This window comes from Melanerpes formicivorus, unplaced genomic scaffold, assembly GCF_026170545.1.
Source record: "Melanerpes formicivorus ecotype bairdi unplaced genomic scaffold, bMelFor1.0.p_v2 SCAF_5, whole genome shotgun sequence".
Taxonomy (NCBI): domain Eukaryota; kingdom Metazoa; phylum Chordata; class Aves; order Piciformes; family Picidae; genus Melanerpes; species Melanerpes formicivorus.
This window is the reverse complement of record NW_027142357.1, coordinates 601,442-624,635: the sequence shown is the minus strand read 5'-3', so window position 1 is coordinate 624,635 and position 23,194 is coordinate 601,442. Positions and strand designations below refer to the sequence as shown.

Here is a 23,194-nt window from a genome sequence, read left to right as displayed (position 1 = left end):
GATGCTGAGGGTCTTTTCCAATCTGAATGTTTCTGTGATTCTGTGAAATCCAATAAAGTCCCAGAACCCTCATCAGGCTTGATACAAAATCCCAAGGGAAGCTTCACGATGGGATCAGAGCCTTAGAGAATAGCATTTCCCCATTTCCACCAGGGAAAGACTGCCTGATCCCCTTTCATAGAAATCAGAGCTGTTCCTAGTTTGTATCCTGAAGCCCACTCTATCCCGCATTTCTTCTGCCACTATAACAAAGAAAGGTCTCAAACCACTGCAGTGTGGCATTTCCCAAAAGGGAGAAACAACAGGGCCTAAATTTTCAAGAGGAGTTTATGTGACACTTCTGAATCCACAGAGACCCCAAAACATAGCTAGGCTTTCCTCACCCTTCACCCCCTGAAAGCACCCATTGGCTTCATTTACTTTGTGGCACAACCAAGTGCCCAGTTGGAATGGGGCTCTGCGTAACCTGCTCCAGCAGAAGATGTCCCTGCCCATGGCAGGTGGGTTGGAACTTGTTGTAGCTTAAGCTTCTCATCCACCAGTGTGCATTTGCAGCCCAGAGAGCCAACCACAGCCTGGGCTGCAGCAAGAGAAGTGTGGCCAGCAGGGCCAGGGAGGGGATTCTCCCCCTCTGCTCCACTCTGCTGAGACCCCACCTGGAGCACTGTGTCCAGTTCTGGAGCCTCTATTCCAGGAAGGATTTGGAGGTGCTGGAAGGTGTCCAGAGAAGGGCCATGAGGATGAGCAGAGGGCTGGAGCTGCTCTGCTATGGAGACAGATTGAGAGAGTTGGGGCTGTTCAGTCTGGAGAAGAGAAGGCTCTGAGAAGACCTTCTTGTGGCCTTCCAGTATCTGAAGGGGGCTACAGGAAAGCTGGGGAGGGACTTTTGAGGGTGTGAGGGAGTGATAGGACTGGGGGGAATGGAGCAAAACTAGAAATGGGTAGATTGAGATTGGATGGTAGGAAGAAGTTGTTCCCCATGAGTGTGGTGAGACACTGGCAGAGGTTGCCCAGGGAGGTGGTTGAGGCCCCATCCTTGGAGATATTCAAGGTGAGGCTGGAGTGGGCTGTAAGCAACCTGATCTAGTTGGGGATGTCCCTGCTGACTGCAGGGAGGATGGACTGGATGACCTTTGGAGGTCCCTTCCAGCCCAGACCACTCTCTGATTCTATGCTTGTGTAGCTGTGAATGTGCTTGCCTGTTCCTTTGTGCCAGCAGACCAAAGCAAGATAAGCAGCAAGATACAGAGAAGGCATAATGAAGGCAGTGGAGAGAGGCTTGCAAAAAATTCTGTGCTGAAGGGAAAGAAAATTTGATCAGAAGGAAGCCAGAAAAGATACCAGTTGCCTGAGGCTAAATCTAGCTAAGGAGGATTGAACCTAAGGGTTATTGTTAGTGTCTTTAATTGTGAGAAACCAGTCACAAAATCACAGACTCACAGAACCACAGAATGTCAGGGCCTGAAAGGGACCTCCAAAGCTCATCCAGTCCAACCCCCCTGCCAGAGCAGCATCACCTAGAGCAGGTCACACAGGAACACACCCAGGGGGATCTTGAGTACCCCCAGAGAGGGAGACTCCACAACCCCCTGGGGAGCCTGTAAACCAATGTATTAGAAAAGGCCAAACAAAGTGTCCCAACAGGCTAGGCAGAGCTCTCTCCTAAGAAAGTGTCATGGAAGATCAAGTGTGACACCTTTCATCATGCAGAACTGACACTTCTTAAGAGTTTGAGATAAACATCCATCACCCTCAGTGTATACAGACAAGAGCAGATCCAAGGACTTCTGTGCCAGCCACCAGCTGAGTCACACCAGCCTAACCTTTTGCTGAAGGAGTTTGTACCTGGGGTGTGCAGTACCTCTCTCCTGAGAGGTTTGTGAGGACACACTTCCATCCAAGGAATTCCCACGATGACATGCTGAAACAGTTGCCTTTGGAGGTACAGAATCTGGCTGGGTTGTCTCACAGACCACCTGGAGTCCCTTTGGGTAGTTTTAACAAAAGGCAATAGGTTTATAAACATATTTCTCTCTCCCATGTTAGTTTTCTTACTGCAATTAGTCCTTAGTCCTGACATTACTTAGCCCATAATACCATGGTCATACCATGTAGAAACTGATCAACCCTGGGCCTTCCCAGGTACTAGGCATTGTACAGGCAGAGGGTAAGAGAGGGCTCTTGCCCAAGAATATATGTAAGATCAGGATTCCACCCTTTAAGACAGGGTAAGGCCAGGGAGATCCTGCCAGCTGTACTCAGCACCCTCTGGTTCCACTGCAGACAAGGCTGGGACTCTGGGGAAGAACTGGGAAGAGCTGTAATTTCTGGAGGTGGAAGAGCTCAGGGTGGGAACTGCAAGTGCTCTTCCAATATTTATTTCACAGATTCACAGACTGCATTGGGTTGGAAGGAACCCCTCAGAGGCCATCTTGTCCAACCCCCCTGCAGCCAGCAGGCACACCTCCAACTAGAGCAGGCTGCCCAGGGCCACATCAAGTCTGACTTTGAATGTCTCCATGGATGGGGTCTCAAACAGCCCTGGGCAGCCTGTTCAAGTATTCTACCACCCTCACTGTAAAGAACTTCCTCCTGATGTCCAACCTCAATCTGCCCTGCTCCAGTTTCACACTGTTGCCCCTCATCCTATCACTCCCAGCCCCTCTAAGCAGTCCCTTCCCCAGCCTTCCTGTAGGTGCCCTTCAGAATCCCCTCCCTCCCTCAGCTCCTTATTCAAGCTGTCTCTAACCTCAGCGCAGAACTTACTTCGTTATGTCCGCTCTCCAGGTTAGGGGACTCACAAGTCATGCTCTGATTGTTGGTGGGAGAACTTCTCTTAGCTGAGGGGGGAAAAAAAAAGGCCAAAGGAGAACATTTCAGGAATCATCTCCACTCTGACAACATACCACTCAAAAGATTAAGCAGGTACCAAACCCAAAGCAACATCTCTGTGCTGCAGACTCTCTAGGCATCAGTCACAGCCATCAAAAGACCCAAGGGCTGATGGAATTTCTGCACAGTCTCTTTCAGTTGCATTGCCAACAGCATTGCTCACTTGAAGCCATGGTTTAGCTAGTCATGAGGTGTTGGCTGACAGGTTGGACTTGATGATCTCTGAGGTCTTTTCCAACCTTGTTGATTCTGTGATAACCTTGACTCTTGAAAATCAAAGTGCACATTCTGTCCTGAATCCCATTTGGCACCAGGCTGTGTTTTCCTGTGCCTTTGATTTTGAAGCTCTTCCTCCTCTTATTTTCACACATATTCACAGGATCACAAGAACAGGAAGTAGTAAGCAAGTATGAAAAACCTGAGCTGAGTAAATGGAGGAATGCTGCACAGGAATTCAGTAGCAGAAGCATCAAAAGAATCTCTCTCTCTATCCTACTTTCAGCTGCCTTAACCAAAGCTTTCCTGGGCTTTCTTATCTTCAACTACTGCAGCATGCAAGGCAGGATTAGAACAGATAGCAGCCTCCATCATTTCACAGAATCACAGGAACATTCAGGTTGGAAAAGAGCCTCAGGATCACCAAGTCCAACCCACAACCTTACTCTACAAGGATCACCCCTAAACCACAGCCCCAAACACCACAGCCAAAAGACCTTGAAACACATCCAGCCTTGGGGACTCCACCACCTCCCTGGGCAGCACATTCCAAGCCCTGATGACTCTTGATGGGGAAAAATTCTTCCTCCTGTCCAGTCTGAACCTGCCCTGCTGCAGCTTGAGGCTCTTCCCTCTTGTTTTATGGCTAATCACCTGTGAGAAGAGACCAGCACCAAGCTCTCCACAACCTCCTTTCAGGGAGCTGTAGAGAGCCAGGAGGTCTCCCCTCAGCCTCCTCTGCTTCAAACTAACCATCCCCAGCTCCTTCAGTTGCTCTCCCTCAGATTTCTTCTCCAGGCCCTTCCCAGCTTCCTTGCCCTCCTCTGCCCTGGCTCCAGCACCTCCACATCTCTCTTGTCTTGAGGTGCCCAAAACTGGACACAGTACTTCCTTTCAGGCTACATCTCTCAGGATGTATTGTGACTTCCAATCAGACAAGTGCCTTCATCACAAGGAGCACACAAATGCCATGCAAAAAGTCTGATCAGTAGTGCTGTAGAAGGACAAGTGCACCACAAAGACCAGGATGCCAATTCTTGACCTCCTGTCACATTGCCAGGCTGGTCAGGTGTGACTTAGTAGCAGAACCACTCCAAACAAAACAGCACAGAGCTGCTTCAACAGACTTGTTAGGATTTGTTATTGGAAGGAAAATTGAAGTGAATTTAAATCTTCTGTCCCAATGTGAGATGACGATGCTAAGAAAGCTGAAACCTCCTTGTTATAAAGAACCTCATGCCAAGGTATGTGTCTGTTCTGCTGAAAATGTCTTCAAAACAGAGTATTTTTGCCTCAGGCTCTGGTCCTGAAGTTATTGTTTAAGGACTTTCTGGCCATAATCAAGACCTATGGGAAAAAATCCAACAGCCAGAGAAGACTTAGGACTAATTCCATTTGTGAGTCCTGGGACTGAAATTCTATTTTCTAATTCCAGAAGTTAAAGCAGAGGGAGGAAGAGCTGATGATTTAATAATATTCCAGGTGAGGTCTCAGCAGGGAAGAGTAGAGGGGGAGGAGAACCTCCCTGGATCTGCTGGACACACTCCTCTCAATGCACCCCAGGATCCCATTGGCCTTCTTGGCCACCAGGGCACATTGCTGTCCCATGCAAAGCTTGCTGTCCACCAGGACTGCTGCAAACTGTGTCCAGTTCTGGAGCCTCTATTCCAGGAAGGATCTGGCAGTGCTGGAAGGTGTCCAGAGAAGGGCCACAAGGATGAGCAGAGGGCTGGAGCTGCTCTGCTATGGAGACAGACTGAGAGAGTTGGGGTTGTGCAGTGTGGAGAGGAGAAGGCTCTGAGGAGACCTTCTTGTGGCCTTGCAGTATGTGAAGGGGACTACAGGAAAGCTGGGGAGGGACTTTTGAGGGTGTCAGGGAGTGATAGGACTGGGGGGAATGGAGCAAAACTAGAAATGGGTAGATTCAGTTTGGCTGTTAGAAAGAAGTTGTTCCCCATGAGGGTGGTGAGAGACTGGAAGAGGTTGCCCAGGGAGGTGGTGGAAGCCTCATCCCTGGAGGTTTTTCAGGTCAGGCTGGATGTGGCTGTGAGCAAGCTGCTGTAGTGTGAGGTGTCCCTGGCCATGGCAGGGGGCTTGGAACTGGATGATCCTTGAGGTCCCTTCCAAGCCTAACGATTCTATGGGGCAAACAAAAGCAAGGTCTCCCAGCTCTCAGGAGCTATGGCACACATGTATGCAAAGCCACACACCTGTAATGATGTTCCTGATGGGTTTTACCAGGGCATTGAAGGCAGAAACTTCAGGCTGCCTGTGCTCCCACATAGGCTGCCAAATGACAAGGCCACTGGCCAAGCGAAAGGTCAGGTCAGACTCCTGCAAAGACAAGCAGAGGTTGTGTCACACCAGCTCACACACAGGAGATCATTTCCAATTGTGGTAGTTTCACAGGTCTTGAACAGAAGTGTAGTAAAAGGTAAATCAATCACTACTGGGTGTGAAAGGGGAAATAAAGCTGATTCTAAGCAATCCCATTGGAAGAGATAAGGGACTAAAACTAGTTGTCCCAAAACAATTTGCTCTTTTCTCGCTTCTTGGCTCTGGGAGAGATACCAACTTGCTTTGCTTGACCTTGGCTGCATTGTTTTAGTTAAGTCTAACATCTCTCTGCTCCTTTCTCTTCTCCCTTTTGTACAGGGAGGTCTGGGTAGGCAGGGAAGGAGAAGCTAGTAGCTTCCCCTGGTCTTTGAAGAGAAGGCTCCAAGGAGACCTTCTTGTGGCCTTCCAGTATCTGAAGGGTGACAACAAAGCTGGGGAGGGACACTGAGTAGCAGAAGCATGGAAAGAATCTCTCTCCTGCTTTCAGCTGCCTTAACCAAAGCTTATCTTTTATTTCCTGGACTCTCTTATCTTCAACTACTGCAGCATGCAAGGCAGGATTAGAACAGATAGCAGCCTCCATCATTTCACAGAATCACAGGAACACTCAGGTTGGAAAAGACCCTCAGGATCACCAAGTCCAACCCAGAACCCTACTCTACAAGGATCACCCCTAAACCACAGCCCCAAGCACCACATCCAAAACACCTTCAAACACATCCAGCCTTGGGGACTCCACCACCTCCCTGGGCAGCACATTCCAAGCCCTGACCACTCTGGATGGGAAAAAATTCTTCCCAATGTCCAGTCTGAACCTGCCCTGCTGCAGCTTGAGGCTCTTCCCTCTTCTTCTATGGCTAATCACCTGTGAGAAGAGACCAGCACCAACCTCTCTACAGCCTCCTTCCTTTCAGAGAGCTGTAGAGAGCCAGGAGGTCTCCCCTCAGCCTCCTCTGCTTCAAACTAACCATCCCCAGGCCCCTTTTTTCCCCCCTAATTTTTCATGTCTTTATAGACTTTCCAGAGCCAGATTCTCTTCTGGGGCTTAGCTGGAAACATAAAAGCTAAATGGCAGCTCTCCAGAGAGACTAAAGACAAGAGGCAGGAGTCGGAGCATGCAGGAAGCATCACCTCATCACAGCACTCTGCCAAGCCGATGCACTCAGCACAAAACCAACAGGGGGACCCTGGCAGACAGAAGCCTGCAGCCTGCTGCCAGCTTACAACAAAAGAATGCTCAATTGCCTTTGCTGTTGCCATGCTTCCACCACCACCACGTGTTCCTGGTAATTAGCATCAAGATGATTAGGAATGACAACAACAAATCCCAGTGCCAGCCCCACGGTGGAAGCCCTGAAAAATGCTCAAGGCCTTCTGAGTGATGATTGGGAATCACTGGGAGCCAGCTACAGCTCCCAGAGCTTTCTGCAGGTTCCAGGGTCCCAAAGACAGCACAAGGGCCACAGGTCCTTGACACTCCTGAGACTCCCAAATGTCTCTCTTCAGACTGATTTTGCTCTGTGCCTACCTGATGCTGTGGAGATTGTTCATGTCACTGGATTTACATTTTCCCCCTGGCAGTGGTATGCTGCCAGCTTGTTAAAACGTTTCCAGTGGTCACTCAACGTGCACTGTGGGCTGAATCACAGAATCATAGACCCATTCAGGTTGGAAAGGACTCCTAGGATCACCAAGTCTAACCCAGAACCCTACTCTACAAGGATCACCTCTAAACCACAGCCCCAAACACCACAGCAAAAACACCCTGAAACACATCCAGCCTTGGGGACTCCACCACCTCCCTGGGCAGCACATTCCAAGCCCTGACCACTCTGGATGGGAAAAAATTCTTCCTAATGTCCAGTCTGAACCTGCCCTGCTGCAGCTTGAGGCTCTTCCCTCTTCTTCTATGGCTAATCACCTGTGAGAAGAGACCAGCACCAAGCTCTCCACAGCCTCCTTTCAGGGAGCTGTAGAGAGCCAGGAGGTCTCCCCTCAGCCTCCTCTATTTTCCAAACTAACCATCCCCAGCTCCTTCAGTTGCTCTTCATCAGATTTCTTCTCCAGGCCCTTCCCAGCTTCCTTGCCCTCCTCTGCACTCAATCCAGCACCTCCACATCTCTCTTGTCTTGAGGTGCCCAAAACTGGACACAACACTCCAGGTGTGGCCTCCCCAGAGCTGAGTGCCAGGGAACAATCCCCTCCCTGCTGCTGCTGGACACAGCATTGCTGATCCCAGCCAGGATGCCTTTGGCTTTCTTGGCCACCTGTGCACACTGCTGGCTCCTCTTCAGCTGCTTGTCCCTTAGCACCCCTAGGTCATTTTTTGCCAGCAGCTTTCCAGCCACACTGTCCCAAGCCTGGAGCACTGCTTGGGGTTGTTGTGCCCAAAGTGCAGGCCCTGACACTTGGCCTTGTTGAAGCTCCTCCTGTTAACATTGGCCATGGATCCAATCTATCCAAGTCCCTCTGTAGAGTCTCCCTGCCCTGGTGCAGATCAACACTGCCACCTCACTTGGTGTCATCTGTGTACTCACTGCTGCATCAAGGCCATCAATAAAGATGTTGAGCAGAAGCAGTCCCAACACTGAGCCCTGAGGAACAATCATAAACACAGACCTGTTCTTTCCCTGCTCAGAGCTCTCCATCAGTGTTCCACTTACTTTAATCCTGTGGACAAGAGGAGCAAAGAGGAAGACAAAGAGCTCCACTGTGGCCATGGAGTTCTGGAAGAACTTCCTTCTGTTGTTCTCCTCCTCCTCATTGATGGTGCTGGGCCGGGGATGTCCTGGTGATCCTTGGTTTTCAGCCTGGTGGATAAAGGCACTGCTGCTCCCTCCCCAGCTAGATCCTCTGTCTCCTCCAAACTGGTCATTGCTGCAGTCCTGAGGGGCCTCCAGTAGCATCCAGTGAAGTGTGTGAAGAAGCTTTGTTTCAGCAACTCCAAGCTTATCCTGATGTCCTGGTTGGAAAAACAACAACAAAAAAGAATCACAGTATCTTACAGGCTTTCTGTTAAAGGTACTGCTGAGACAGGCTGAGAGCTGGCTGCAGGCAAACCTCAGGGAGTTCAATAAGGACAAGTGCAGGGTCCTGCATCTAGGGAGGAATGCATCTGAGCAGGCACCAGGATAGAGTAGGTGCTGCCCTGCTGGAGAGCAGCTCCATGGAGAAAGACCTGGGAGTGCTGGTGGGCAGCAAGTTCTGCATGGGACAGCAATGTGCCCTTGTGGCCAAGAGAGCCAAGGGGATCCTGGGGTGCAGCAAGCGGAGTGTGTTCAGCAGATCCAGGGAGGAGAAACTTTTTCCAGTGAGGGTGACAGAGCCCTGGAGCAGGCTGCCCAGAGAGGTTGTGGAGTCACAGAATCACAGAATCACCAAGGTTGGAAGAGACCTCAAAGATCATCAAGTCCAACCTGTGACCACAGACCTCATGACTAAACCATGGCACCAAGTGCCACATCCAGTCTGGAGCCTTTCCAGTCCTGTCTGGATGCATTCCTGTGCAGACTACCCTGGGTGATGCTGCTCTGGTAGGGGGGCTGGTCTGGATGATCTCTGGAGGTGCCTTCCAACCTATAACACTCTGTGATACTATGAGACTTGCAGAGCCACACAGACATCTGGGCATCCAATTTCCTGCTATGCATTTGACAACCAAAAGCCTAGCAGCAGGAGTATTGCTTTCTGGTTTACTGTCTTTGAAACCTCCTCATTCACAATTCTCCACTAACTTCACAGAATTTGCAGTTCAGTCCCTGAAATGTCAGCTGCATGGCCACAGGGTGCTCACACAGGATGTCAGCTCCACAGCCTTGTCTCTTCACTGAAGAAGACAAAATGCAAGGGAGCACAGCAAGGTGCTCAAGATGTGTCCTGGTAATGTCCTCTACTGGCATGTCTCATGAAGCAAATTCCTGCTGAAATCACTGCTGTGATCAGTACAAGATGAGTCTCACAGTACCACAGTACATTAGAGGTTGGAAGGAGCCTCCAGAGATCATCCAGTCCAACCTCCCTGCCACAGCAGCATCACCCAGGGTAGTCTGCATAGGAATGCACCAAGGTGGGGTTGGAAAGGCTCTCTGGGCAGCCTGCTCCAGGCCTCTGTCACCCTCACTGCAAAGAAGTTTCTCCTCATCTTGAGCTGAAACCTTCTCTCTTCAAGCTTGAACGTGTTGTTTCTTGTAAAGTAAGTTAAATTTGGACTTAGCCCTGTCCTTTCTATCTTCCTTATGAGGAGAGTATGAGGGAGCTGAGGGCTCTGCAGCTTGGAGTAGAGGAGCCTGAGAGGTGACCTCATTACTATTGATAAAGCTGTGCAGGGTGAGTGCCCAGAGGCTGGAGCCAGGCTCTGCTGGGGGATGTCCAATGCCAGCACAAGGGGCAGTGGTGGAAGCTGAGGCTGGAAGAGACCATGGTGATCAACTAATCCAATCTCCCTGCCATGGGCAGGGATGCCTCTCAACTACCCCAGGTTACTCAAGGCCCCATCCAAGCTGGTCTTCAACATCTAAAGGATGGGACAACTACAACCTCTCTGGACAATCCATGGCAGAGCCTCCTAGGGAAGAATTTCCTCCTAAGATCCAATCTCAAATTATTCTCCTTAGATTTCAATCCATTTCCCCTTGTCCTATGGGTGGCCACTCTTGTAAAAAGTCCCTCTGCAGCCTTCCTGTAGGATCCCTTCAGCTATTGGAAGGCAGCTCTAAGGTTCTTCTGGTACCTTCTTTTCTCCAGGCAGAACAATCAGAGTTGTCTTAGCCTGTTATAGAATCATAGAATTATTAGGGTTGGAAGGGACCTCAAGGATTGGCCAGATCCAGCCCCCCTGCCATGGCCAGGGACACCTCACACTACAGCAGCTTGCTCACAGCCACATCCAGCCTGGCCTTCAACACCTCCAGGGATAAGGCTTCCACCACCTCCCTGGGCAACCTCTGCCAGTGTCTCACCACCCTCATGGGGAAGAACTTCTTCCTAACATCCAATCTCAATCTACCCATTTCTAGTTTTGTTCCATTCCCCCCAGTCCTATCACTCCTTGACACCCTCAAAAGTCCCTCCCCAGCTTTTCTGTAGCCCCCTTCAGATACTGGAAGGCCACAAGAAGGTCTCTTTGAAGCCTTCTCTTCTTCAGAATGAACAGACCCAACTCTCTCAGTCTGTCTCCAGAGCAGAGCAGCTCCAGCCCTCTGCTCATCTTCGTGGCCCTTCTCTGGACACCTTCCAGTACCTCTAGGTCCTTCCTGGAATAGATGCTCCAAAACTGGACACAGTGCTCCAGGTGGGGTCTCACCATAGCGGAGCAGAGGGGGAGAATCCCCTCCCTCAACCTCTTAGCAGAATGCAGTGGGATTCTAGGATGTAGAACACGTGGGCACCCTCAGCATCAATCTGTCCTGGTTGGACTGGTAAGTTCAGTCATGTGAAGCCAAGGTGCCCTGACCACTCACCTAGCTTGTTTCGGTTGGAGAGCAGCGTGGCGGTGCAGTGCAGCACGTGGGGGAGCGCCGCCTGGACCAGCTCCCAGCGAGAAATGCTCTGGATGGCTTCAGAGAGAGCTGGAGAAAGGCCATGCAGCTTGTTCTCTACTAAAACTCTTTCAAAAGACTGAAAGGAAGAACAAAGAGATTTAAAAGAAAGAAAGAAAAAAAACACTCTGTGTGTGTTTCTGTACATAGCTTCCAGTACAGAGAATATTCTCCTGCCAAAAACCAGAAGCTCTCATTTTTCATTATATAGAATCACAGGATTGTCAGGGTTGGAAGGGACCTCAAGGATCAGTCAGTTCCAACCCTCCTGCCATGGCCAGGGACGCCTCACACTACAGCAGGTTGCTCACAGCCACATCCAGCCTGGCTGCAAAAACCTCCAGGGATGAGGCTTCCACCACCTCCCTGGGCAACCTCTGCCAGTCTCTCACCACCCTCATCAGGTAGAACTTCTTCCTAACATCTAATCTCAATCTACCCATTTCTTGTTTTGCTCCATTGTGGTGGGTTAACACCTCTTTCTGAAAACAAAAGAAGAAAGCAGGGTGGAGGGCTTGCGGGTACTTTACACTCCCTGAAGGGCATTTCCCCTGGGAAAGCTGAGTCTGTTCCACTCCCCCCTCCCTGCCCAGCTATGGTATAAAAAGCAGGACATCATAGCTGTTGGATATCCTTTTGGCTCCTGCCTCTGCTGGATGAGAGCTACTGCAGCTGCCCTCCTGCTCCTCAGCCACGTGGCCGGACCTGATCCTTCTCCCTGCTGCCTCTGCACCTCCTCAGAGAAAGACTGGTTTTGTATTATTCTTTTTCTATCCCCCTCCCATCCATTCTTGTTCCTTGCCCTTGTGAACCTTTTTTTTCCCCTGTTATTGTTATATATATATAATTTGAAGAAAAAATTATTTGCCTCTCTACTTCCAAGCTGACTCCAGATTGTTGTTTAGTGGATTTGCTCCTTACCCTTTTTATTTTCTCTCTCCCTGTTTGGAGGGAGGAGGGGGAGGGGGAGTGGGGAAGAGATTCTCAGCCTTTTCCCCATTTGAGCTTTTAACACTCAGTTAAGGCTCAAACCACTACATCCATTCCCCCCAGTCCTATCACTCCCTCACACCCTCAAAAGTCCCTCCCCAGCTTTCCTGTAGCCCCCTTCAGCTACTGGAAGGCAAATATACTTGAAGCGTGATTAGTAAACCTTCTTTAGGTCCAGAGGAGGCCATGAAAATGATCAGGGGGTTGGAGCACCTCTCCCTCCAAGGCTGAGGGAGCTGGGGGTGGTCAGCCTGGAGAACAGAAGGCTCCAGGGAGACCTAAGAGCAGCCTGCCAGTACCTGATGTGGGCTACAAGAAGGCTGCAGAGAGACTGTTTACAGTGACAGAACAAAGGGCAATGGCTTCAATGTAGAGCAGAGCAGATTTAGATTGGATGTTAGGAACAAGTTCTGCACCATGAGGGTGGTGGAACACTGGAACAGGTTGCCCAGGGAGGTGGTTGAGGCCCCATCCCTGAAGATATTCAAGGTGAGGTTTTAAAGGGCTCTGGGCAACCTGATCTAGTTGGGGATGTCCCTGCTGACTGCAGAGGGATTGGACCGGATGAGCTTTGGAGGTCCCTTCCAACCCAGACCATTCTATGGTCCATTTGATGATCCTGAAAGACACAGACTGTTAGCTAAAGCTCTTCAGCCACATGGACATGCTTGCCTAAGAAATAAATAGGTCACTCAATGTATTTTCTGTAATAAAAAAAAGAAGAGTTAAAGCAAGTAGCGTGAAGAAACCATTAAGTGGCAACATGAAGCCAGAGTTAGAGTGGTGCTGGGCATTAATCTGGCCTGCCAGGAACCCTGCTAGAAGCTCCACAGGAGCTAATGAAGCCTCTGCTTGCTGTGCTGAGAGGTAGATATGATTCTCACACGTGCTCTTTCAGTTTAGTGTAACATAAAGGGCAGCCCATTACAAACACACAGCCTGAGGAAACGTTTTCACACCCTGCCATGAAGAAGCCTCTCTCTACAACCTCTTTTTGTCCAGCCACGATGGAATGGTTTTGTGAGCACTTAACAGAGCTGATGGCTGCAGCAAGTTCATGATTTCCACCTCAAGCAACACAAAATAGGACTACCTGCCTCTGAGATCCCCTAAGGATGATCCTTGTTGCTAGGTGCTCCAACTGCTTCAGTGAGTTGTTCCTCTGACCAGATACAAAGATCTCCCTAGAGGTCACAAAAGCAGTTCTGGTACTTCACTGGAGCTCCTAAGGCAAAGAAATACCTCCCTGATCATGCAGGTCCTTGCTTACACAACTGGGAGGCTGAGCTGCTATATCTGTGAGCCCTGGGGCTGTTTAGTCTGGAGAAGAGAAGGCTGAGAGGGCATCTGATCAACGTCTATCAATAGTTGAGGGCTGGGGGTCAGGAAGGAAGGGACAGGGAGAGGCTCTGCTCCGTTGTGCCCTGGGATAGGACAAGGGGCAATGGATGGAAACCGCAGCACAGGAGGTTCCACCTCAACATGAGGAGGAACTTCTTCACTGTAAGGATCCAGAGCACTGGAACAGGCTGCATCAAGGAGACTCCACAACTTCTCTGGGGAGCCTGTTCCAGTGCTCTGTCATCCTCACAGTGAGGAAGTTCCTTGTCATGTTGAGGTGGAACCTCCTGTGCTGTAGTTTCCATCCATTGCCCCTTGTGCTATCCCAGGGTACAACTGAGCAGATCCTGTCCCCTCCCTCTTGACCCCCAGCCCTCAGCTACTGATAGACGTTGATCAGATCCCCTCTTAGTCTTCTCCTCTGCAGACTAACCAGCCCCAGGGCTCTCAGAGTCTCCCCATAGGGCTGTGTTCCAGTCCCTTCAGCATCCTCATAGACCTCTGCTGGACCACTGGAGCACTGGAACAGGCTGTCCAGAGAGGCTGTGGAGTCTCCTCCTCTGGAGCCTTTCCAGCCCTGTCTGGATGTGTTCCTGTGTGACCTGTGCTGGATTCTATGGTCCTGCTCTGGCAGGGAGGTTGGACCCAATGATCTCCAGAGGTCCCTTCTAACCCCTAACATCCTCTGATCCTGTGATCTCTTCACAAGCTATTTCACAAATTACATCAGGTTCTGGGCAAAACCAGAGGAACTGTTGGCTTTCCTGACCCAACAGATGCTTTCCAAATACCCTCACTCCACACCCATAAAGCTTATCCTTCAAAAACAGTCATAGCACATATTCCTAGAGGGGAGGGGAGAGGAGAGGAATTGTTTGGGGACCCCCAGTTTCAGTCCCTTATCTCTTCCAATGGGATCATTTAGGATTCTCTTTACTTTCCTTTTCACACCCAGTAGTGATTTGTTTACATTTTACTACTTTTCTGCTCAAGATCTGTGAAAAAAAAACCAACTTTAAAGGCATAGCCTAAAACTACCACAGGACCTGTTACAGGAGATACACAGACCTCATCTTCACCCTACATGAACTAAGCAATGCTGCTACAGCTGAGCAGAGTTACATGCTCCAGTGAGAAGGCTGAGTGAGAATGAATGAAGTTAGCTGCCTGTAAGTCAGCCAGAAGGGAGATACTGTCATGCTGTAGGGATGTCTGGAGCTGCAGTTCAGTGCTGCTGTGCTAACAAACCAGTTACCTGCTCACAGCAGGCTTGGCCCTGCTGTACCAACAAACCAGTTACCTGCTCACAGCAGGCTTGGCCCTGCTGTGCTAACAAACCAGTTACCTGCTCACAGCAGGCTTGGCCCTGCTGTACTATAGATGATGGAAGAGCAGTGGATGTGGTTTGTCTTGACTTCAGTAAAACATCTGACACTGTCTACCACAGCATCCACACAGCTAAACTGAGGCAGCGTGGTCTGGATGATCAGGGAGTGAGGTGGATATGAAGTGGTTGAAGGGAAGAAGTCAGAGGGCTGTGGTCAATGGGATGGAGTCTAGTTGGAGGCCTGTGTCTAGTGGTGGCCCTCAGGGGTCAGGACTGGGATCAGAGCTGTTCAATATATTCATCAGTGACCTGGAGGAGGGCACAGAGGGCACTGCCAGCAAGTTTGCTGAGGACACCAAACTGGGAGGAGTGGCTGACACAGGAGGGTTGTGCTGCCATTCAGCCAGACCTGGACAGGCTGAGAGCTGGGCAGGGAGAAACTGAATGAAACTCTACAAGGGCAAGGGTCTTGCACCTGGGAAAGAGCTCTGTCCAGGGGGGCTGTGGAATCTCCCTCTCTGGAGATATTCAAGACCCACCTGGATGTGTTCCTGTGTGACCTGCTCTGGGTGATGCTGCTCTGGCAGGGGGGCTGGACTGGATGAGCTTTGGAGGTCCCTTCCAGCCCCTGACACTGTGTGAAAGCAGCTACCTGCTGAGAGCAGGCTTGCCTGTGCCTGCAACACCCTATGTGCCAAGGATGATAAAGCACATCTGTCAAGGTGGCAGTGAGGCAGGTCACTGTTATGCCCTGGCTGGAGACAGGGCAGCACCTTTCAGCAGTGCTGTGCACGTGTGCCTGGGCTCAGCTCCCTCAGGGCCACTCACCCAAGCCTTTTTCCTTTTAGCCTGGGGAGGACACCTGCATGCACAGGGACTGGTGGTCACTCTTGGCTGGCTGCCTTCCCACTGCTGCTGTTTTCTTTTTACCTTCTTCTCCAGCAAGAACCAAAGAGGCTGTCAAATACCTTGTGACCAGGGGGACCCTTTGTGTCACCTTGCTGGGAACATGTGGCTGCCTGAAGAAGCCTGGACAAGCAGCACAGGACAGGGCAGATTCTGGCTGGGCTTTGCCACAGCTTCCTATACAGCTTGAACCTCCCCTGCTGTCAGCCCAGGTTCACTGTACCTGAAGTGAAGTGTATGAAGCAGCAAGGCCTCTAGCCCCCACTAGCCAGCCAGGACTGTGGGAAACTCAGCACCCTCCTGTTCCATCCCCTCAGGAGTGGCAGATGAGCTACAGATGTCCTCCAGGGAAGCAGCCCTAAAGAACCTCCCTTAAAAACCCACCCCAGTAGGCTGGGAGAGCAAGCCCAGTGCTCACCCTAGTGTGTGCACAGAAGCACCCTGGCAGAGACAGAGAAACCAGCAGTGCTTCCTAGACCAGACTTCAGCCCTCAGAAGGGAGCCCTTTTCTGTTCTTCCAAAGCTCTTTCTGCAGCATGGTGGAAAACAGACACCATTGCCAAAGTGATTTCAGACTGATTGCAAAGCACATGAAATGCAGGCAGACAGTGCTGTCAGTCAGGGGAAGGAAGGCCCCTGAGTAGAGATTTGTTCTTGGATAGAGCTAAAGCATGAAATTAGGATAGGATAGGATAGGATAGGATAGGATAGGATAGGATAGGATAGGATAGGATAGGATAGGATAGGATAGGATAGGATAGGATAGGATAGGATAGGATAGGATAGGATAGGATAGGATTCAATGGAATAGAATAGACTAGAATAGATAGAATAGAGTAGAATAGAATAGAACAGAACAGAACAGAATAGAATAGACCAGGTTGGAAGAGACCTCAGAGATCATCAAGCCCAACCTATCACCCAACACCATCTAACCAACCTAACCCATGGCACCAAGCACCCCATCAAGTCTCCTCCTGAACACCTCCAATGATGGTGACCCCAGCACCTCCTTGGGCAGCCCATTCCAATGGGCAATCACTCTCTCTATGAAGAATTTCTTCCTAACATCCAGCCTGAACCTCCCCTGGCACAGCTTGAGACTGTGTCCTCTTGTTCTGGTGCTGGGTGCCTGGGAGAAGAGACCAACCCCCACCTGACTACAACCTCCCTTCAGGGATTTGGAGAGAGCAAGAAGGTCTCCCCTGAGCCTCCTCTTCTCCAGGCTAAGCAACCCCAGCTCCCTCAGCCTCTCCTCACAGGGCTGTGCTCCAGACCCCTCCCCAGCTTTGTTGCCCTTCTCTGGACACCTTCCAGCAACTCAACCTCCTTCCTAAACTGAGGGGCCCAGAACTGGACACAGTACTTGAGGTGTGGCCTAACCAGTGCAGTGTACAGGGGCAGAATGACCTCCCAGCTCCTGCTGGCCACACTGTTCCTGATGCAGGCCAGGATGCCATTGGCCCTCTTGGCTGCCTGGGCACACTGCAGGCTCATGTTCAGCCTACCATCGACCAATACCCCCAGGTCCCTCTCTGCCTGGCTGCTCTCCAGCCACTCTGACCCCAGCCTGTAGCACTGCCTGGGGTTGCTGTGGCCAATGTGCAGAACCTGGCACTTGGATGTGTTCAATCTCCTGCCCTTGGACTCTGCCCATCTGTCCAGCCTGTCGAGGTCCCTCTGCAGAGCCTCTCTACCCTCCAGCAGATCAACTCCTGCCCCCAGCTTGCTGTCATCTGCAAATTTACTGATGATGGACTCAATGCCCTCATCCAGATCATCAATAAAGATGTTAAAGAGCACAGGACCCAGCACTGATCCTTGGGGCACACCACTTTGATAGTACAGGGGCTTCGATAGCACAGGGGATGGCAAGGATTCACTGTTTACTAAGCATAGTAACATCAGAAAATTAACAAGCAAAGAAATACAGGTGCCAAACACTTCATTTAGAGACAATTCTTGTGTTCTAGAACTCAGTTTCCTACAACCATGTCCATTGGGTAGGGAAAATAAAAGTGGCCTCTCTTTAAACATTGCTCCATATCTACCCTTTAATCATTCACAACAACCACACATATTACTGCAACTGCAAAACCAAATGAAACAAAACCAGAAAATAAGTTAACTCTGAATTAACCACAAGAAAATGTTTTGGTTCCTCCATACCCAGAGCAATCCAGGGTAAAATTATTTGAAATACATCCCAGGGACCCTTGTCCTCAGCCACCCAAATTTATCAGCTTTGTAGAGCATTTGCCTACATTGCTGTGAGGTCAGTTCACAGAATCACAGAATGCTGGGGGCTGGAAGGGACCTCCAAAGCTCATCCAGTCCAAGCCCCCTGCCAGAGCAGCATCACCTAGAGCAGGTCACACAGGAACACATCCAGGTGGGGTTTGAAGATCTCCAGAGAGGGAGACTCCACAACCCCCCTGGGCAGCCTGCTCCAGGCCTCTGTCAGCCTCACAGAGAAAAAATTCTTCCTCCTGTTTCCATGGCACTTCCTCTGCCTCAGCTTCCACCACTGCCCCTTGTGCTGGCATTGGGCATCCCCCAGCAGAGCCTGGCTCCAGCCTCTGGGCACTCACCCTGCACAGCTTTAGCAACAGCAATGAGGTCACCTCTCAGGCTCTTCCTCTCCAAGATACAGAGCCTCAGTTCCCTCAGGCTCTCCTCATAAGGAAGATGTTCCACTGCCCTAATGATCTTTGTGGCTCTGCTCTGGACTTTCAAGCAGTTCCCTAACGTCCCTGTTGAACTTAAATGCACTAATTTTGTTTATTATTGAATAAACCAAACCAGGTTGGAAGAGACCTTCAAGATCATCGTGTCCAACCCATCAACCAATCCAACCCACCCAAACAGCTAACCCATGGCACCAAGCACCCCATCAAGTCTCCTTCTGAACACCTCCAATGACAGCGACTCCACCACCTCCCTGGGCAACCCATTCCATAGCGCAATCACTCTTTCTGTATAGAACTTCTTCCTAACATCCAACCTGAACCTCCCCTGGCGCAGCCTGAGACTGTGTCCTCTTGTTCTGGTACTGGCTGCCTGGGAGAAGAGACCATCATCAGCCTGTCTACAACCTCCCTTCAGGTAGTTGTAGAGAGAACTGAGTGGCCCAGAACTGGACACAATATTCCAGGTGTGGCCTCAGCAGGGCAGAGTAGAGGGGCAGGAGAACCTCTCTCAACCTACTAACTACAGCCCTTCTAATCCACCCCAGGATGCCATTGGCCTTCTTGGCCACCAGAGCACATTGCTGGCTCATGATCAACCTCCCATTCACCAGGATCCCCAGGTCCTTTCCCCATTCCCTGCTCTCCAGCAGCTCAGTCCCCAACCTCTCCTGCTCCATGGGGTTGTTCTTTCCCAGATGCAAGATTCTCCCCTTGCCCTTGTTGAATTACATTCTGTTTCTCCCTGCCCAGGGAGTAATTTAACGACATTGACTTACAAGTTTGATTCATGCACACTAGGAATGGAATGGAATGGGATGGAATGGAATGGAATAAACCAGGTTGGAAGAATGACATCATGTCACAGCAGAAGAACTTTGGGATGGGGAAAAGGAAAGCTGTTAATTCCATGCTGAGGCACCAGACATTTAGACAGTGTAAGATGAAGCAGAGGAGCTGGTGGGTGTAATTATCTGCAGATTTAAAGCTGTTGTTGACAGACCAGTTGGAATCAGTGTGATTACACAGGTAAGGGAAACAAGGCCATGAAAGGGCCAGGTTTTTCCTCAAGTGCTGGGCTTGCTGATCTCAGAGGTCTTTTCTAGCCTCAGTAATTCTGTGAGTGTGTGATAAGGAAGCAGTGCAATGTGCTCTTGCAGAGCAGCTGCGGCACTCACTGAATCCAGGCCTCCAGCAGCTGCTCCCTCAGTGCACAATATGCAGCAAACTCCACTGCAGCAAGGTTAGAGCCAAGAGAATAATGACAGACTGCTGCACAATGAGATGACACTTGCATTGTCAGACAGCTAACAGCCTACAGCCATGCTTGGAACAAATCTGGCTAGGGAATGCTAAAAGGAGAGGTCACTGAACAGGTGAGCAGTGTTCTTAGGCACAGCAATCCATACAGGGGTGTGGGACAGGCAGCTTGATGTTCCAGAAACCCTCTTCCACCCATGCAGGCAGCACTTTGCTACCCCACTGGCGAATACAGAAGGTGTTGATGGAGGCAGACATTCCTGGGCATTGGCAGGGATAGGAAAGGGATGAGCAAAGGTAGGTGGCAGATGCAGCAGCTCAGCCTGGATCTCATCAGTTGCTCAGAAGGGAGCCCCAACTTTGAAACTACTGAAATGCAGTTTAACTATTAGTTAAGAATTGCAGAGGAATTAAGTCCTCCTTCATCCAAAGGGCAGAATTGGATTAAATCTCCTCCCCATCTACTATGCCCTAGAGAGACCCCACCTGGAATATTGCATCCAGTTCTGGGCTCCCCAGTTCAAAAGGGAAAGGGATCTGCTGGAGAGAGTCCAAGGGAGGGCTGCAAGGATGCTGAAGGGAATGGAGCACTGCCTGGTGAGGAGAGGCTGAGAGCCCTGGGGCTGTTTTGTCTGGAGAGGAGAAGGCTGAGAGGGGATCTGATCAATGTCTATCAATATCTGAGGGATGGGGGTCAGGAAGGAAGGGACAGGGACAGCCTCTGCTCAGTTGCACTCTGTGACAGGACAAGGGGCAGTGGATAGAAACTCCAGCACAGGAGGTTCCACCTCAACATGAGGAGGAACTTCTTCACTGTGAGGGTGACAGAGCACTGGAGCAGGCTGCCCAGACAGGTTGTGGAGTCTCCTTCTCTGGAGCCTTTCCAGCCCTGTCTGGATGTGTTCCTGTGTGACCTGTGCTGGATTCTCTGGTCCTGCTCTGGCAGGGGGCTTGGACTGGAAGATCTCCAGAGGTCCCTTCCAACCTGTAACATCCTCTGATCCTCTGATCTCCATGAAATGTGTTTTTCCAGAGTTCTCTTTCCCTTTGCTGAAGCATGTGATTGTCTTGCAGTTCATTTTTGAGGGGGTGGTTTGTTTTTTCTTTGTCTGTTCTACATTTGGTATATTCTGATCTGTGCTCATGGAAGAAAAGTGCTTTAGAATCAGCCTGGGGGATATTGAGGAAGATCTGATGCTGACAGGGAAGTCACAGACAGATAGGTACAGCATGGAGAATGCACAGAAAAGGCAGCTCTGTCCTTCCACAGACATTAGCTCACAGGTAAGGCCACAGCCTCAGACCATAGGTGCTTCAAGGCATGGCTCCTGTACAACACTGAGACTCTCAGTAGGGGACACACAGCAACAAGCTCCATTTTCACAGAATCATAGAATTGTCAGGCTTGGAAGGGACCTCAAGGATCACCCAGTTCCAACCCCCCTGCCATGGCCAGGGACACCTCACACTACAGCAGCTTGCTCACAGCCACACCCAGCCTGGCTGCAAACACCTCCAGGGATGAGGCTTCCACCACCTCCCTGGGCAACCTCTGCCAGTCTCTCACCACCCTCATGGGGAAGAACTTCTTCCTAACATCCATGTTCAATCTACCCACTTCTAGCCTCTGAACAACCAGGCACTGTCAATGATGCAAACCAGCAGTGACTTTTGTTCCACATGCCAGAACTGCAACACATTTTCCTCACCACCACACTAAGCCAGCAGTTTCCCATCAGTGTTTGGTGTCTAGCAATCACCCTTGAAACATTTATGGATTTCTTAGAAGAAATTTAATCAGGAGCAGTCAGCAGGGTTTCTCCAGATTGGTATCTTGTGAGAAGGAAGCAAGGAAATTGCTGCAGAGAGACCTAAGCACTTTAAACTATTAACAGGGGTGTCCAGACCAAGTTTTTCCAGTCTGTCAAGCTTGGCTGCAACTGCTTAATGTACTGCCAAGTCATCCAAAGAGCAACAACAGTTCAAGGGATTCTGAGAGTCTCTAGTTACCCATTCTACAGGAACTTGCTGCATGTCTACCCTTTCTCCTTTCTTCAGCCAGTAGAATGAGGTTGGAATGCAGCTAGAAGTAAGAGTTATTAGCATCTGCCAAAACCTGCCTTTCATTTTGCTGCCTAGACATGAGCCCTCTGCTTGCCTGTAGAGGAATTATACTCAGCCTGCACAGTGGTAAAACTTTGGTTTAAAGCCTGTCAGGAATGCTTAGGTTTTACATATGGGATGGGATGGGATAGAATAGAATAGGTTGGAAGAGACCTCAGAGATCATTGAGTCCAACCTAGCACCCAACACCATCTAATCAAATAAACCATGGTACCAAGCACCCCATCCAGTCTCTTCCTAAACACCTCCAGGGATGGTGACTCCACCACCTCCCTGGGCAGCACATTCCAACGGCCAATCTCTCTTTCTGGGAAGAACTTCTTCCTAACATCCAGCCTAAACCTCCCCTGGTGCAGCTTGAGACTGTGTCCTCTTGTTCTGGTGCTGGTTGCCTGGGAGAAGAGACCAACCCCCACGTGGTCACAACGTTCCTTCAGGGAGTTGTAGACAGCAATAAGGTCTCCCTTGAGCCTCCTCTTCTCCAGGCAATCCCAGCTTCTCTCCTCACAGGGCTGTGCTCCAAACCCCTCCCTAGCTTTATTGCCCTTCTCTGGACACCTTCCAGCATACAAACAGTATGGACCACAAAGAGGATGGAATATTGAATTTGATGGATGGATTCAATCTTAAAGGTCTTTCTCAACCTAAACAATAATAGGACTCCATGAATTTCAGAAAAGGGAGGAAAACTTGGAGAGTTGGGCAGGGAGAAATGGAAGGAAATTCAACAAGGGCAAGGGGAGAGTCTTACACCTGGGAAAGAACAACCCCATGGAGCAGGAGAGGTTGGGGAGTGAGCTCCTGGAGAGCAGGGAAGGGGAAAAGGACCTGGGGGTCCTGGTGGATGGGAGGTTGGCCATGAGCCATCAATGTGCTCTGGTGGCCAAGAAGGCCAATGGCATCCTGGGGTGGATTAGAAGGGCTGTAGTTAGGAGGTAAAAAAATGTTCTCCTCCTCCTCTACTCTGCCCTGCTGAGGCCACATCTGCAGTATTGTGTATTGAGGAGAGCCCGAGGGAGCTGAGGGCTCTGGAGCTTGGAGAGGAGGAGCCTGAGAGGTGACCTCATTGCTGTTGATAAAACTGTGCAGGATGAGTGCCCAGAGGCTGGAGCCAGGCTCTGCTGGGGGATGCCCAATGCCAGCACCAGGGGCAGTGGTGGAAGCTGAGGCAGAGGAAGTGCCATGGAAACAGGAGGAAGAATTCCACTGTGAGGGAGATGGAACACTGGAGCAGGCTGTCCAGGGGGGTTGTGGAGTCTCCCTCTCTGGAGATATTCAAACCCCACCTGGATGTGTTCCTGTGTGATCTGCTGTAGGTGATGCTGCTCTGGCAGGGGGGTTGGACTGGATGACCTTTCGAGGTCACTTCCAGCCCCTAACATTCTGTGACTCTGTTTTGTGTCCATGTGTTTACATACTATAATAATATTACAGCTTTAGATCCAATTTTTACCTGCTAATAATTCTTAGACTTTCAATATGTTAAGACTGAGAAAGCAAAAAGGAATATCCAGTAATCACAAACTGAAATAGCCCAAATCTCAGCTAAAAGCACACACAGCCAGGATGGACCACAA

General features: G+C 50.3%; 1 protein-coding gene across 1 annotated transcript in view; it reads right to left on the bottom strand.

Moving 5' to 3' along the window:
* UNC80 (unc-80 homolog, NALCN channel complex subunit) overlaps window positions 1-23,194 on the bottom strand; it is a 196,849-nt gene that overhangs the window by 169,938 nt on the left and 3,717 nt on the right. Inside the window, exons 3-7 of the mRNA XM_068137866.1 lie at window positions 10,905-11,061; window positions 8,109-8,407; window positions 5,319-5,442; window positions 2,767-2,840; window positions 1,846-1,985 (exon numbers count right to left, since the gene is read on the bottom strand). Coding sequence (XP_067993967.1) covers window positions 1,846-1,985; window positions 2,767-2,840; window positions 5,319-5,442; window positions 8,109-8,407; window positions 10,905-11,061 — 794 coding nt within the window. The remainder of the gene's footprint in view (window positions 1-1,845; window positions 1,986-2,766; window positions 2,841-5,318; window positions 5,443-8,108; window positions 8,408-10,904; window positions 11,062-23,194) is intronic.